The 15,636-nt window shown below is 45.4% G+C and overlaps 1 protein-coding gene across 8 annotated transcripts in view; it reads right to left on the bottom strand.

Moving 5' to 3' along the window:
* SLC4A11 (solute carrier family 4 member 11) overlaps nt 1-15,636 on the bottom strand; it is a 144,155-nt gene that overhangs the window by 69,507 nt on the left and 59,012 nt on the right. For 6 of the 8 annotated variants that reach the window (XM_061441087.1, XM_061441085.1, XM_061441088.1 and 3 more), the window contains exon 2: nt 9,756-9,806. The exons of the other annotated variants lie outside the window; for them this stretch is intronic. In XM_061441087.1, coding sequence (XP_061297071.1) covers nt 9,756-9,806 — 51 coding nt within the window. The remainder of the gene's footprint in view (nt 1-9,755; nt 9,807-15,636) is intronic. 8 annotated transcript variants of the gene reach the window in all.

Here is a 15,636-nt window from a genome sequence, read left to right on the forward strand (position 1 = left end):
AGCCCCAACTTTCCAACTTATCCAAAGACAGAAAGAAGTGAGGTGAGGGAATGACAGGAAAGCCCTGAACACAATACCTGAAGCACCATGGCACTGCAGGCACCACCGAGGATGAAATACCTTCACAAAGGCTGGCAGATGTGCCAGGACTGAGGGGCAACATGTCCTAGAGGAATGGAGAACACCTACACAGGGTGCCTGCTGGCAGCAGGAGTACTACGAAGCCCCGTGCAAGCATCTCCCAAACAAAGCACCAAATGTGGGGGTTGGTTCCTCTGAAACACATCATAGACATCATAACCTTTCCTCATCAAAGCAATGGTCACAGTCGCCCTCGTGCCAGAAGAGCTTGGTCAGCCCTGCAAAGTAAAAAAGTCAGCCTGGGGTAGGTTCGAATCCACAACCCTTTTCCCAATGTCCCAAAGGGGACCCTTTTCCATCTCAGCCATATCCATGATCGCAGCCCCAGGGCAGTTGTCACAATAGATTAGTGCTTCTCCATCCTTCCCTCTTTGGGGTCAGATGGGAGGGACATGGGGGTAAGATGGTTTGAGCACACAGCTCAGAACATGGCTGAGTTTTTCCCCGCTGTCCTAATGCAGTTAAGGCACAGATGGGTAAGTGGGTAAAAGCCAAGCAATGAAGAGTATTTATTCACTTCCCAGGGCCACTGAAACTGGCTTGGTATAAGCACAGCAGCAGTGGTGGGCCCTGAGAGCAGAGACAGGCGAGAAGCAACACAGGAGCTGGAAGAAGGGCAAGGGTGGAGTAGGATCAGAGGGTTGGGCAGAGGTCAGCGAGGACTCTGGCAAGGGAAGCATCCTCTGTTCCTCCCTCTTTAGGGAGGAAAGAGCAGAACAAAAGGCAGCCGAGCCTCATGTCCCTTGGGCAAGGGAACGGACAAAACACTCAGCTTGCAAATAATCCCAAACCTGGGCTGCACAGGAACTGCACTCCCGGGCAGGTGTCTGCTTTGTCACTAAACCACCTCAAGGCTTCAAACCACTCCTGGGTTGAATCCTTCAAGCCTATCAGTCCGCCAGGCTGTTTTAAGACGTGAGCCAACTTCTGCCTCTCAAAGGCAGGGTCACCTCGAGGTGAGGAGATAAGCTGTGCGCATGGCAGATGCACCTTCCCTTCCCTCTGAGCACAGCTCAATAGCTGCCTCCAGCCTCGCAGCTGTTTTCTTCCCCATGGCCTGATGATCACAGAGTGCCACCCCTGCTGTTTGAAGGGCAGCAGATGCCACAAGCGACAGCAGAAGCTGTTCAGCTCTTCTCAGAGTCTGATTGGTGCTCTGCAGAAGTTCAGAGTGGGATCTGATGAGGCCAGTGCATCATTTGTCTAAATATCAGTCAGGTTTCCATATGGAAGCACTGTCTTAGTAATGCTTTATAGCCTGTGTTATGAGCAGTTGCTTCAGTGAGGTGGAAGACTCAGACACCCTTGCATACTGACTCAGATCAGCTGGGAAAGAGTTTAAGATCTCCAAAGTGGTGCCCCCCTCATCCCTATCACTGCTGATTGCTACCTTCATATGAGGGCAACATTTGTTGAAGCTCCATGAGATACATTATAGGGCGAGTCAGACCTCTGAGCACAGCTTCAGCCTGAAATAGGGTCTAAAAGCAGTACAGAAAAGAGATTTAACTGAGTTAGGAACCAAGTTAAGGTTGGTTGAGAATAGGTGTCGCTCTCCAGCACCTTTAAAAGAACACCATGGTCATGACCATCCCCCTCACTCCACCCTGCAAGACAACTTACAGCAAAGATAAATGGAAAAGCATTGAAAGTACATGAGGGCAAAGGACAGCAAGGCACCACCCTTCAGTGCTGCAGGAACTAAATCCACTCCTCACTCCATACAGCCGTGAGTAGCTCATGCCTTGACCCCAAGCCTTCTGATACCTTAAGCCCATCCTATGCAATATTAAACTATCTCCCATTTTATGCAGGTGCTGGGAAAACAAATAAAGCTAGAAAATGCAATTTCTCTATCCATCCTCCCCTAAAGCATCACCTTTTCCCCTGCAATTCATGGCTAGCCCAGGCCTGTCTTGCCCTAACATCAAAATACCCATCACTAGCCTGCTCTCCTTTCATCACCTCCTCAGAGGCACTCCATCTCCCTGGTCCTGCTGCTATAAACCCTCTCACAGCTTTGACAACACACCTGCCCTGCAGCTGTTTTGCTTTTGAGCTGAGCTTTAAGAGCTCAGGGTTTTGTGGGGAAAGGCAGTGAACAGAACAGCAGCAATGGGAGGTGGCGTTGCCTCTCCCACCACTGCTTTGGTGACACTGGCAGCTGCACCTGGAGTGATAAAGCTCAGCACAGTAGTAATTAGCAGGAAGCATAACTTCAGCCACATCATATATGCTCCCTAGAAGGGTTTAAGTGCTCTGTGGGAGCAGCACTTGCAGCCCAGGGCCTGCAGACTTCTCCAAGAAAGCCAAATCTTAATCAAACTCAAGTTTCCTGGGAGAGAAGCAGTTCTGTTGCCAACTACATCATCTTGCAACCCAGGTTATGAGTGTTACGCCAGAGACAGCCCCAGCATAACCTCTCAGTGAGCCTCAGAGAGGACAAAACAAATCATGGTATTCTAAATCAACATCTGCAAGCATGCACGCTAACCAGGAGGCTGGGAGTGCAAATCCATTTACCCTCATTTGGCTGCAGACTCAGTTTAACACTGTAAAGCTAGACAAAATAACTGAGGAGGTTTGGGGGTGGAGATGAGGCATTTTTCCTTTTAGCATTAGCCTAGTTCTGGGCATACGCATGCTACACATTTTATTTAGGCAAATATATTGCTGCTATTGCTTTAACAGCAAAAACTTACAGGGGTGAGATTAAGGTACGTGTTCATGTAGTGACATTAGCAGGGCAAAATAGGAAAGCTGAAAAATCAAAGCTTGTCAAAAGCTATCGACCTCTGCCAAGTCTCTGCAAGAGTTGCAGCCTCGGTTTCTGTAGGACCACATATGCTGCGTTAACACTCTGAATACTCAAAGCAGTCTTATGGAAACCACTGATTTTCACCCTCCTCTTGCAAGGTAGTCTGCATTAAGTCTGGAAAAGCATTCTCATTTATAGCACCTGTTTGCAGAGCTACACCTATGCCCTCAGCCAAAAGCAAGTCCCTGCTTCCAGGATGACATTGCCTCCTCTTCAGAGGTGGTAGCTTCTTCCTCCCACAAAAAGTGTCTTCAACAAGCCAGAAAGCTGAAGTTACATTAAAAGATTTCTTTTGAGCTCTTGTGACTGGCAATCCATCTTTATCAACTAGCAGTTCCAGGTTTCTCAGCTGAGTTTTTAGGCAGAGAAGGCAGCTAATTGCAGGACAGCCCTTTTTATTGACTATGTGAAACAGCATTTGTGGTCACCTTGCCAGAACATAGGAACATCAGTACACGCTGTGCTCCGCCTGGATTCAGCAGCCTCAGGCATTTCACACTGGGAAAAGCAAAGGCTTTCCTCCCAACATCACTGCTTCTGCTATTTTTGTCACTCATCCTGATCCATTCAGAACTGAAATCCAGCGGTTGGCCCCACTCAGCATTTCCAGCTGTAAACCTCACACAGCTACATAAACAGCCAGTCAAGTGAATTGGCAAGTCCTTGCTTTGGAAGGGCCCAAGAGCTATTTACATCAACTTTCTCAGAAGAATTACACGTCAAGTACAAAAGGGCAACTGAAGCAATAATATATTCAATAGCTTCTAAAGGTAAGGGGGCATCACCCTAAAATCGGGTCTGGTTCTTTGAGCAACACTGTAAAGGAACTCAGAGAATTAAGTCTTAAATCTACCTAAACCCTTGTCATGATACTGGCATTAAGTTAAAAAGAAGTCAGCTTCAGCTGATTTTTCCACTCATGGATTTTCAACTTGCTCTATCCAGCAGCAGACACTCGTTTTCAAGAAAAGCATGAAGTTTTAATTAATCTGAAGTGATCAGTCTAAGCTTTCAGCTCTTGCTTTGTTCCCCGAGTGCTGCAGGCTTGCAGCCTCACTGCGTCACTCGGAAAATACCCAAATCCCCAACACTGGGTGCAAAAGGAAACTCAATTAATAGTGGAGCCTCCACCTCCATTTTGACCTTTACACTCTGCACAAAAACAGGGACTTGTGTTGCCTCCAAAGGTTAGATAACCTTACAGTTAGTTAAAATTAGCAGGGATCAAGCAATCAAAGGATTCAAGAGAGACAGGGAAGAACTTTGTACAAGTGTTAGCAGTCCTCCAGTCTGCACAGCATTCTAGGTAGAAAGGTTTAAACAGCATCCCACTCACACACTAACCAAGACAAGCTTCTGATCCCATCTCATATGTCGATGCATCTCACCTACTTATCAAAATAGTTCTATTTCAGACAAAAAGAGAGCAAGCGCATTGGTGGAACAGCATCTTTTTGGTAAATACTCGTACACGCTCCTGCTGAGGGGTTTACTTATTGTTTTGGCTCACAAGAGTCTGAAAAGCAGTCGTTTAAGATTCCTTCCTAACAGTTTACTCCATTTCACAGACAAGAACAATTGCAGGGCTGTACCCACAGTGCAATATCCTCCAAAGGCTGCCATCAGCTCGCATCTTACAAAGCTGTCTCCCACAGAATTAAAGATTTAAGCACTGCTGATTAAATAAGGGAGTTCTCTGCATACAGCTGGGTGCTCACTAGAATGTTAAGCTTTTCCTTTGGTTCACAGTCAAGAGATTCCTTGGCAAAGCTCACTATTTTTGTCCTAAGGAGCTTTATCCGTCATGCAGCAGGCAGCCACATGGACAGGGTTTAGAAGACAACTAGGGAAGGTAGGGGTCATCCACACACTCTGTTCTTGGACTGAGGGTTTGCTGCTGACAGCTTACTGGCAAAAGGGGTCCTGAACCTCCCATGCTTTTGTTAGAAGACCTCCTTTATTAAACCAGATATTACACATTGGCAGAGGTAGACTAGTGACTTCTGTGGGTCATCTAGATGAGATTTAGAGAAGTATCCTCCAATCCCAGCCCCTCCACAGGTAGCTTAATGGGTGGAAGATCTGGGGAACTCTTGGATGATGCTTCTTGGCTCTTGAGCAGTCATTAGGAGCCCATCACATACGGGTTTGTACCCTTCTGGAGTAGTAGCCACCTGCTATGGAGATGTCAATCCATTACCTAAGCTTTCAGAGTGCTTTGAAACAACAGATCAAGCTTTTCTTGCCAAAACAGAGGTATAAAGAGGCTAGCAGGTGAGTCACCAAAACCAGACCTGCATTCTTGAAATAACTCCCGCTACTATTGGCCATAACTTCAGATGCACGTTTCCAACTCTACTTCAAGTCACACTTGCATCAGGAAGAGCCAGATGGAACCATAAAGTTTCCTCTGCCACTTCAGTAATAACTCATACCAGAACTGGAAGAACTGATCTGCTACAGAAAAAAACAACACCCAGGCACTTTTGAATTAATTCCAGTATTGTATTTTTGCAGCCAGATTTCTAGGAAATGTTGTGAATAATCCAAGTAATTCAGTGGGGCTCTGTTTTTATTTCTTTGCTTTGTTTTCACAAAACACAGCAGCACGTGGAATTGCAGCTCTGTACCAGAACCCACGGAAACCAGGAGCGTTCATTTTCATACAGGCCTCCTGCTAGTTCTCAGCAATAAAAGCCTGCAAGAGACCTGCAAGCCTTGGGCTGTTGATAGGTAGCAGTAGTGCATCTCCTGCTGGTAAAAGGAGCATTTCATCGAGGAAAACCCATCACAAAAGGATTGTTTCCAAGACATTTGGATTAATCTCCTAGTTAAGGAAACAACTCCAAGGCAGATAAAGGCAAATCTGAAGAAGAAAAAAAACACCCCCTAGCACAGCATACCAAACTGAACAACAAAAACAAGCAGGCAAAATACAGCCAAGCATCCCAAGCCAGACCGAGGCCTTGGGGACTTTCAACACAACTACAGTTTATTGTGCCAGCACCACCAATTAAAAAGTCAGAGGAGACCCAAGCAGTGAGGGATTTTCTCTGGAAGACAAATCTATGCTGCAACATCTCTTGAGCCAGCTTTAAAACAATGCAGCAATTCAGACATCCCCAGCACTATAGCAGCACTCCTTCCTTTGCATTTTCCAAGAGGAACTAGAAAGCCTCTGGTTTTGCATCTTATCAGGGAAAGTTCTTGGGTCAATTAAAGACCTCATCATATACTGATGATTTAATCACTTACAGCTAATACCAGTGCCTTCAGAGCTAATCCACTTGTAGCAGGCACTGAATACTCCCCCCATCACCACCAAAGCGGGTGCAGGAGGCTGACAGCCAAGAGACAATGTGGGGCTTGATGAGTAGTTATTCTGCACATTGATTGCCAAGCTGCATTTCATCAGGACTCCAATTATCTTCAGGTCTGGATTGGGTCTACACAATCATCTCATTAGTCACTTAAATTTACCAACTCATTTGAAAACTCATTTGACAAATCAACCTTGCTGAAGATTCAAGTGGAAAGCACACAGCCTGCTCATGGGGTGGGAAGGGGACACCAACTATTACTGGGCCATACCATACTTTGTTCATTTGCATGTGCAACAGGCTTGGTCCAGACTCAGAAGCATGAGTAAAGGCCTCGATTTTCATCAGCAAGACGTGTCAGAGGACAACTATTATAACTGACACCGTACATGGGTTGAATACAGAGCACAGCCGACAACTGCCATCACACCTTCTGCCACCACACTCTCCAATCAGGAGCTTCTAGCTGCGCAGGCACAAACTTGTTTCCTTATTTTTCCTCTTAATGTTGCCTCTACAGAGCAAGGTACTAAAGAGCTTATTTTTTCCCCAGTCATACTACATGCATTTACCTTCTGCAATCCACTAAAGGCCACAAAGCTGGCTTTCAGTCAAGTTCTTCCTAGCCATTGGGGAAAAGCAGCATATGCTGGAAACTGGAACTTGTAGCTTGTGACAGGGACTCCTTTGATTAAATTCCCAGACTTTTAGCCATTTAAGAAGTTATCAAATAGGGTTTTACATAGTTGGGGCCATAACAATTCTCTAACTTTTGAGAAAAGCCATATATTAGCATCTGTTCACTAGAAAATCCTTCCTGGGCTTTCCTCAGCTCATCAGTAATCAGCAGAGCTACAGATGATTAGATCCTTCAGTAAGTTTTTATGAACAGTAAATAGCCAAGAGATTCATGCAAAGCACTGCTTGGGTGCCCCAGCCAAGATGACCCTCACTACAACAGCTTAAACTCAAACTGGAGCCTCAGCTTTTCAGTTATAGCATTGCTGCAGCTGCTATTGAGAGCACAAGGAGAGCATGAAAAAAAAAGGAGTGAGCTGGCAGACAGGCACAGTCTCTTAACAGAGCTTCAGATATGGTCAGAAACAAAACCATCCTAATTACTAAGGATACAGAGAGCCATATGTATATGCAAGATCTTCGGAGGAGATAAGGGAAAAGCTCAGCTGTGCAAAGAGCAATAGCACCAAAAGGTGTTTCTCTACTGAGAATCTAAGTGCTAAGGGAATCAAAGAGGTTTATTGTTTTTTCTTTGCCTTTCCCAACACACAGCTTAGGGGATTGGTTTTTATTTTACTTTACAGGTGGTTTTTAATTTACAGGTTCTCCATAATCAACTGGCAGATCTGATCAAGTGGTGCCAACAAACACTTAATGATTCCATAACTCTGTTTCAAGACGCACGGTTTTGAAACCATGTGAAAAGGTGACTTCTTTCCCTGCTGGTTCCTCTAGCCCTGATTAAGCTTTTGGGTAAGCCTTTAAGAACCCGACTGCATGAACCTTCTGTACAGAAAGCACCAAAGCACTGCCTTGCAGAGGGATGTGAATATTCACACCGGCAACCCCCGAGATGTGCTGTCCACATATTCTGTGCAGGAAAAAAACAAGCCCTGAGCAAAATCAGGCAGTAGAAGATGACTCATCACTCACCAGCAACTCAGCTATCAAAAAAGGGCAGTTTATAATGAGAAGCAAGAATGACAGCGGATTTGAGCATGAAATAACCAAGAAATGCACTGTATTTTCAATGTCAATTAATACAACATTCAATACCACATGCAGGCTGAAGAGGAACTTGCAAGCAACCTCCTTCCCCTAAACCATGCAGAAACAGGAAAGAAGTATATAGAGACTCATTAAATCCTTAATAGTAGCTCAAAGGTAGTATCTCCTTAAGACAGAGGAAGCTGAGTAATAACACAAATAGGGCAGAAATAAATGCTCACCGCCATGGCACCAGGTTGACAAAGAAAAGCGTATCTCATAGGAGAGTTTTGCACAACTACAGATGTGTGCTCTAAAAACATTCAGAGATCTGGGTCTGGATTTATTTGTTTGGGTATTTTGAGGAAGACAAGACTGACATAAGAGAGGACATGAAGAGACCTTCCACATAAGACGCTATGACAAGTAGCTGTGCTTGTGTTCTGGGTGGCAGGAGGGCTTGGGATGAAGTAGGTGGCTTTAGAAGATGACCACCCTTGTCCTTTCTTTAAACACAGCAGCATTTCTACCCAAGCCCTTAGACGCTGGAGGCTTAGTCCTAGGTCCCAATCTGGATCACTCTTACATTCCCAGTCCTCAAGAAAGCACTAACATCCCATCAGGCCACAAGTAAGCTACAGAAGCTAGGAGCAGGGCTACCCATGCCCCACATGCCCACAAAAAGCCTAAGAGCAGGCATTAGTTTCTGCCCTTCTGCAACTCAGCCCAGCCTTCAGAAAAGACCTCTTACTAGAGCTAAGAGTGTTTGCTTCCAGTTTCATCCTTTTACTCCTAGAAATTGGCTCCGTATAATGCTTTCAGAGAAAGCAGTGCCAAAGGAAGCAGTGTCAACAGTGATGATGGATTTACTACAGCTGATGTGGCAGACATTCAGCTTCCCCTTCCCACAGGTTAACCTAAGTCTTGAACCCCTGGAACAAAAAGGATGAGCCTTGTGACAGCTTACAAGCATCTAGAGACTTAACTGGAGCATTTTAAGTCTTCTGCTCTCACCCTTTGGAAGACCCTGAACACTCCAAGCACTGCACCTTCTCAAGGGCAAGAAGCCCAAACCCTTAGAGACTACATCCCAAAGAGGCTGTTCTTGAGTTGAACACTGAAGATGATCTATCCCTAACAACCCTCACATATACTATTCCTCCAAATCCAGTAAAGAAGCTGGGACTTCACTGCACTTCCAGTTTGGTTGTATGATACTTTGCCCCTTGATCAGTACAATATCTCCAAGAACTCACGCACTTTTGTTTAGGCAGATGATACACAGGTTTCTAAACACCAAAGCTTAATCTTGCTTCAAAGAAAACAGATCTTGGAGAGCCCTTTGCAATAAATATGCATTTACCAGAGCCATCCGACATTTGCCTGATGCTCTTGGCAGGATGTCTCCGAAGGGATCTGACACCTACATCTGTTCTCCGCTCCAGAAACAGAGACAAATACACCTGCCAGCCTGTATTACAGGAAAAACATAATGAAAGAACTTGAAAAACAAGGAGCCACCCAGAATAGTCACTGATGACAACATGAAGATGATTATTTACTGCTTTGAATATCTACAACATCTACGGGATTTAAAAATGCAGAGTCTGCTTCCAGTACAAGATTACACAACCTCCATGCAAGACTGTCTTTGCTTGTTGCTTAAGCTAAATAGATGCTGTATCACCTCTTCCAAGTTCTCCCTCCGCTAAGGTGATATACTAGGTACAAATAAGACAAATAATACTTGCCACTTTCTTCAAAGAAGTATCCATTTCTTGACATTGCTGCTGGTGGAGACTCTAAAAAGACAGGAAAGAAAGGAGGCATAAGAATCATCAAGACGCTGAATGTCTTCATCTTACTGCTAAACTCACCATAAGCATAGACTACAGCAGAAAGCCAGTCACAAAATACTGCAGTCATTAGGTTTTCCTGAATGTGGAAACTTTAACCTTTTGATTATCGACTTGAACATCTACCAGAATATCCCTTACAGTCACAGCCGCTGCTTGAAAATAAGCTAAGCGGTCTCAGGCATCCTGGGCTGGGACCACAGCTCTGCAAGACTAAAGATCAGGACAAGGCTTGATCATCTTGGTGACAGATCAAACCTGAACAAGGGCATCCAAACATTAATAGAAGCTAAGTATCTACAAGGCTTTTATGTGCCATAATGAAGTCTAAGCTGTAGCTTATGCTACAGATAAAAAGAACCAGTTTAATTTAGAAAACACAACTTAATTTAGCTGGGAATAGGATTCCATGTCCTATTTTGCTGCTCCCTAATCATTAGGATATCCCCAAACAGTGCTTGGCACTTGAAGATAAGCACCTGAATGCTGCAGCCTTCCTTGGCCCGCTTCCTGAGCTGGGGTCCTGCAGCAAACACCATCTGCACCAGTGGGGTCTCACAAGCCACAAATGGGAAGTGACGCTGACCAAGAGTGAACCCACAAACACAGCAGCACCAGGACTGAATCCCCATGGAACACACTTTATTTGCTGGCGAGTCATTTCTGCAAACAGCTGCTGGCAAACGGGGTATTTATTATGCAAAGAGATGATCCAGCAGCAGAGGAGCACCTGCTTGCAGGTATGATCAACCCAAACCCAGCCTGGCTGTTTTTAATACTAACAGTATTTGACAGTTCAGACTGTGTGGGCTAGAAACACCAGCTTTCCAGTACAGGTGCATGCCCTATTTTATGGTGAGATAACCATAAAATCAGATCAGAAGAACTCTTCATATCAAGCCTTGAGCAAGAGACACCCAAGCAGTCCCTTCAAAATCTGCTCCTAGATGCTGCCTCTTGACATGCTTCTTCCCAGCCAAAATGCAATCAGAAAGAGGAATAGATTCACTCTGTCTTTCCCCACTTCATTAGGCTAATCAAACATTACCTACGCAAGCCTGGGATGACTTTGGGCCAACAAGGAAAGAGGTTTTGCCTGCTTTATTGTTCTACAGATTAGGCTTCCTGCTTTTCGTTTGAGGTATGAGACCGTTTCCCAAAGACACTTTCTCTACCCCATAACTTCTGGCTTACAGGGGTGGGTTTTCCCCCCCTTGCTTTTACAGTGCACCGCATTTTCAAGCATCATAATTCATCCTGGTCCACCGGGAGCCTTTGTTTGTCAGGCGGATACAAGTCACACCACTGACGACAGCACCTTCCAGCCCTAACACTTGTCACAGCCCAGCGTGGCTCAGACCTTTCAGTGCAGACAGCATTTAACTGCACAGGCTCCTGGAGGGACACCCTGATGACCACTTAAACACCAACAAACAAACCACACAAACCCGAGGGTAGTTCAAGTGTCTGGTCCAAGAGAGAAACATGATGTTCCAAGTCCATCCCAGAACAATGGGTTGGAGGAACAAATGCGCAGTGGCCAAGGGGCACCCATTACAATTGTTTCCCTCCACCTGGAAGGGAAGGAGAAGATCCATCCAGGCTGATTAGCATGGTAAGGATCAAAGGAAAGTTCTCTAAAGAAAGACACTCTTATTGTGTAATGATTGCGTTTACGTATTTCAGAGAAACAAACAGAATACGCCTAAGCAGACAGATTACCCAAGGAAGTGACATCCCCACCAGGATGGCATATCCATTTCTCATTCCTACTATGGCTTCTGAGGGAGCCTGAAGCAACACATTCATCCTTCGCTAGGCAAAATGAGACACTCTTTGCTTTTTCTTTAACCAAACACACTTTTTCCATGCGCTGATAACACCCAAGGAGCAGGAATTCAGGGCTGGCTGATTGGTTTCTTCATTAGAAACATCTTCTAACTGCAGCATTGCCTGGGTTGACTTCACGCCTTTATGGGAGACTCTGGTTTGGTTGCTGCGTGGACTAGGCATGAAAAGGGCAAGGCTGGGGTATTACAGCAGGCAGTGCCATTTCATTAGGTGGCACTCGTTGCTTTGAGTCACTAATGAGCGATAGTCCCCTAGGCAACATGCTCAGGCAATTATGTTGGAGGTGCTGTTTTTTCAGATGAGTCATAAACCAGAGGTCTTAACCTTGTAATTAAAAGATGCAATGGCACGTTTGGGAAAAAGAGTCAGGCGTCCACCCTACCATGTCCTGGCTGAAGTCCAGCCCTGGTAATTTGTCTTCTCCCTACATAATCCTGTCCCATTGCAGCAATGGGATTCAGACTTCAAAACAGGCTTGTTGGAGCCTACGGAAGGGGCTGCGCACATTAACATCAGGAATGGTGTGTAACATGCCCAGGAGGTAAAAGGTGATGGGGTGTATACACAAGTCCAGACACAAGCATGGAGCTATGGGACTAGCTTAAAGGTCATCATGTTAGCAGAAGTGATGGTAGGAAGGGTAAATTGTGGGCTACATCATCTCCATCTGATAATCTAGAGAAAGTGGCATCCAACTATTTAACTGAGCAGAATAAAAGGAGACAGATTTGGAGAGTGTGATTAATCTTTCTTCCTGCTCTTCATATTTCCCCAATCAGTTTAGCACAAGCAAGCATAGCTTATGTTTATGGGGTGCTAGCTAAGGACAAGGCCAGCCAGACTGTGCTTAAGTGCATGCTCAGTAGCAGCCAGCAAGGCAAACATATCAGCAGGCTCCACGTGCCTCTCCTTTCACAAGGCTTATGGGATTTTAATATCCAAGGTCTTGGCTCCTTAGTCATGTTTTGCTGGAGACAGGAGCAATGGGCTCGAGTTATGCAGAACAGAGCAAGGCAGCATCCTCTTTTCTCTAGCAATAAGGTACAGACTCACAGCCTGATGCACACACACAAACCCACATCTCCTCTCCCCATCTCAGCTCCACTCTTGAAATTAAAAGCACTCAACCAAGGGGCAGTTATACAACATTGCAATAACCGATGCAAGTGTTTAGCTCGGGGAAGCCTGGGCAGGAATACAAGTCTCCAGACACATAAGAGATCAACATTACAGTGCTCCAGGGTATGCCTGAAGTTGCAGAAGGGATTCCATGAAGTATGAATCAACCCCTGCACTAGCCTTTGCAGGCAGGAGGAAGAGAACTACGGTCCAGGGAGCACTTTATTACCAAGGTGTGGGAGTTCCCCCTCTCCATACTGGCACACCACTTACCTCGATCCACCAGTTCCTTTCCCCCCAGGTTTTCTTTCTAAGACTTCATCACTTAACACAAACAAAGCAATTTCAGCAAGACAGAAGGTCAGGCTTCTAGAGACAAAACTGGGAAGCATTACCCCAAGAAGCTAAGATACACACACAGCACAGCGATCCACATTCATGCCTCTAGTATTAACCCAGGTCCACGTCTTCACTCTCCAGACTCTGCTTTCTCATCCAGCACCTACAAGGACAACCAGGCTTCCCAATTTCTCTCCCTCTCAAAAGGCAGAACAAGAAGCTATCTTCCATTATGTGCCAAAACCCATGTGGTATAGTTCTGTTAACAGTTTAAGCAGTGCTCTCAATTTTTATGAGTGAATTTACTGCAGCAAGTAAGTTTTGACTCCCACCGCCCTTATTCCCTGCAGGGATATCTATTAGATGAGACTAAAGTGAAAGTGTCACCACTTAGCTGCTTTTTCAAATGAAAGCTTCTGACTAGTTTCTCATCCCTTCATGAGCACTGAATTAAAAGGTAGAAGAGCTGAAGCACTGAAGTACTGCAGAGTGGAAAACAAAGCCTATTTCTCTAGACTCAAGGATGCAGCTTAAGACTTCAGAAATAAGCCACTGCCCTTTGAAGCAATTGAAGGGACTTCAAGAGCCACCAAGGGGGAGGTACATGAAGTTTACTGAACTGGTAACTGCATTTGCTGTAGCTTAAGGTTCTTGGTCTCAGGACTAGGATGAATCAGATGGTCTCTAGCAGGACACAGACAAAAAGTGGGTACACTTCCTGATTTCTGGCATTCTTACCATTTTTAGATTTACATTGAACAACAAAACGAGACAAAAGCCCGCCATACCATCCTCCGTTATTAAATTCCTGTGGGAAATGTGTCTCAGAGCTAATAACCTGGTTTAACTCCCTTGTTTTAAGGTTAGTAATAAGTTTCGAGCCTTGCAATATTAGTGGATTACAAATAAAAACACATTCTCTGGATACTCCAGTAACTCAATTACAATGTTCTGCTGCTGGCATCTTCCAAGTAAACAGTCCTCTGCAGCACAAGCCTTATATTGAAGCAAACATAGCTCTGGAACAAGCTTTCCACAAGTGGCAGTACAGACTTTGGCTTTTATGAGTTCCCTCCAGTAAATCCCTCCAAGTTCTAGTGTCCTGATGTTTAATTGGAGTTCACTTTGAGACAAAGCCACTTTTAAAGGAATTACTGGAAAGGTTTTTGCATTTACAAGCCCTTTAATATAGGCTGTTCTTGGGTTGTCTCTGAACATTTAGTTACCCTATAAGTAATGAGAAAACATTATGTACCTCCATAATCTTTTACTCCGTCTGTGCTCCAGTATCCCAATTTCCACTGCCTTCCTCAACATTGTTTTGCTGGCCCTTTGAGGACATTTCTGAAGCTCATCAGCTCATGCAGTGCCTTGCCTTAAATTTGATAAAGCAAAACACTTGAGCCTCTGAACAAGAAGCTAAACAAAAATCACTTGTTCAGCAGAAAAAGACTTCAGACTTTCCCAATTTCCTCCCAGGAGGAATTACCAGTTCTTAGTACAACAAACTGAGCTGCCCAGTTATCTGGAAAGAACCCTGCTTCCCAGAAGACACTTAGGGCTTTAGCTTTGAAGCAAGGTTTTGGCCACTTCAAGCTGACTTCCAGGAGTTTGTTAGTCAGTGTCAAAAATGTCCATCACTGCCATTAAATAGTTGGGCATCGGTTTCCCTGAATGATTGGGAACATTGCTGTTAGTGTCACTACCTCAAACAGATCCAGCGCCAAGTCCAGCTTATAGAATCATAGAACAGTTAGGGTTGGAAAGGACCTTAACATCATCCAGTTCCAACCCCCCTGCCGTGGGCAGGGACACCTCACACTAAACCATGGCACCCAAGGCTTCATCCAACCTGGCCTTGAGCACTGCCAGGGATGGAGCATTCACAACCTCCCTGGGCAACCCATCCCAGTGCCTCACCACCCTCACAGGAAAGAACTTCCTCCTTAGATCCAATCTAAACTTCCCCTGTTTCAGTTTGAACCCATTACCCCTTGTCCCGTCACTACAGTCCCTAATGAAGAGTCCCTCCCCACCATCCCTACAGGCCCCCTTCAGATACTGGAAGGCTGCTCTGAAGTCTCCACGCAGCCTTCTCTTCTCCAGGCTGAACAGCCCCAACTTTCTCAGCCTGTCTTCATACAGGAGGTGCTCCAGCCCCTGATCATCCTCGTGGCCTCCTCTGGACTTCTTCCAACAGTTCCATGTCCTTTTTATGTTGAGGACACCAGAACTGCACACAATGCTCCAGGTGAGGTCTCACGAGAGCAGAGCAGAGGGGCAGGATCACCTCCTTGGACCTGCTGGTCACGCTCCTTTGGATGCGGCCCAGGATAGGGTTCCTTTCTGGGCTGTGAGCACACACTGAAGCCGGCTCATGTTCATTTTCTCATCAACCAACACCCCCAAGTCCTTCTCTTTGGGCTGCTCTGAATCTCTTCTTTAACCAAATATATTGTCTCATCCA

The sequence above is a fragment of the Pezoporus flaviventris genome, unplaced genomic scaffold (assembly GCF_033815535.1).
Source record: "Pezoporus flaviventris isolate CSIRO_AGI_PZ_B2104156 unplaced genomic scaffold, CSIRO_AGI_Pfla_v1 ptg000188l, whole genome shotgun sequence".
NCBI lineage: Eukaryota > Metazoa > Chordata > Aves > Psittaciformes > Psittacidae > Pezoporus > Pezoporus flaviventris.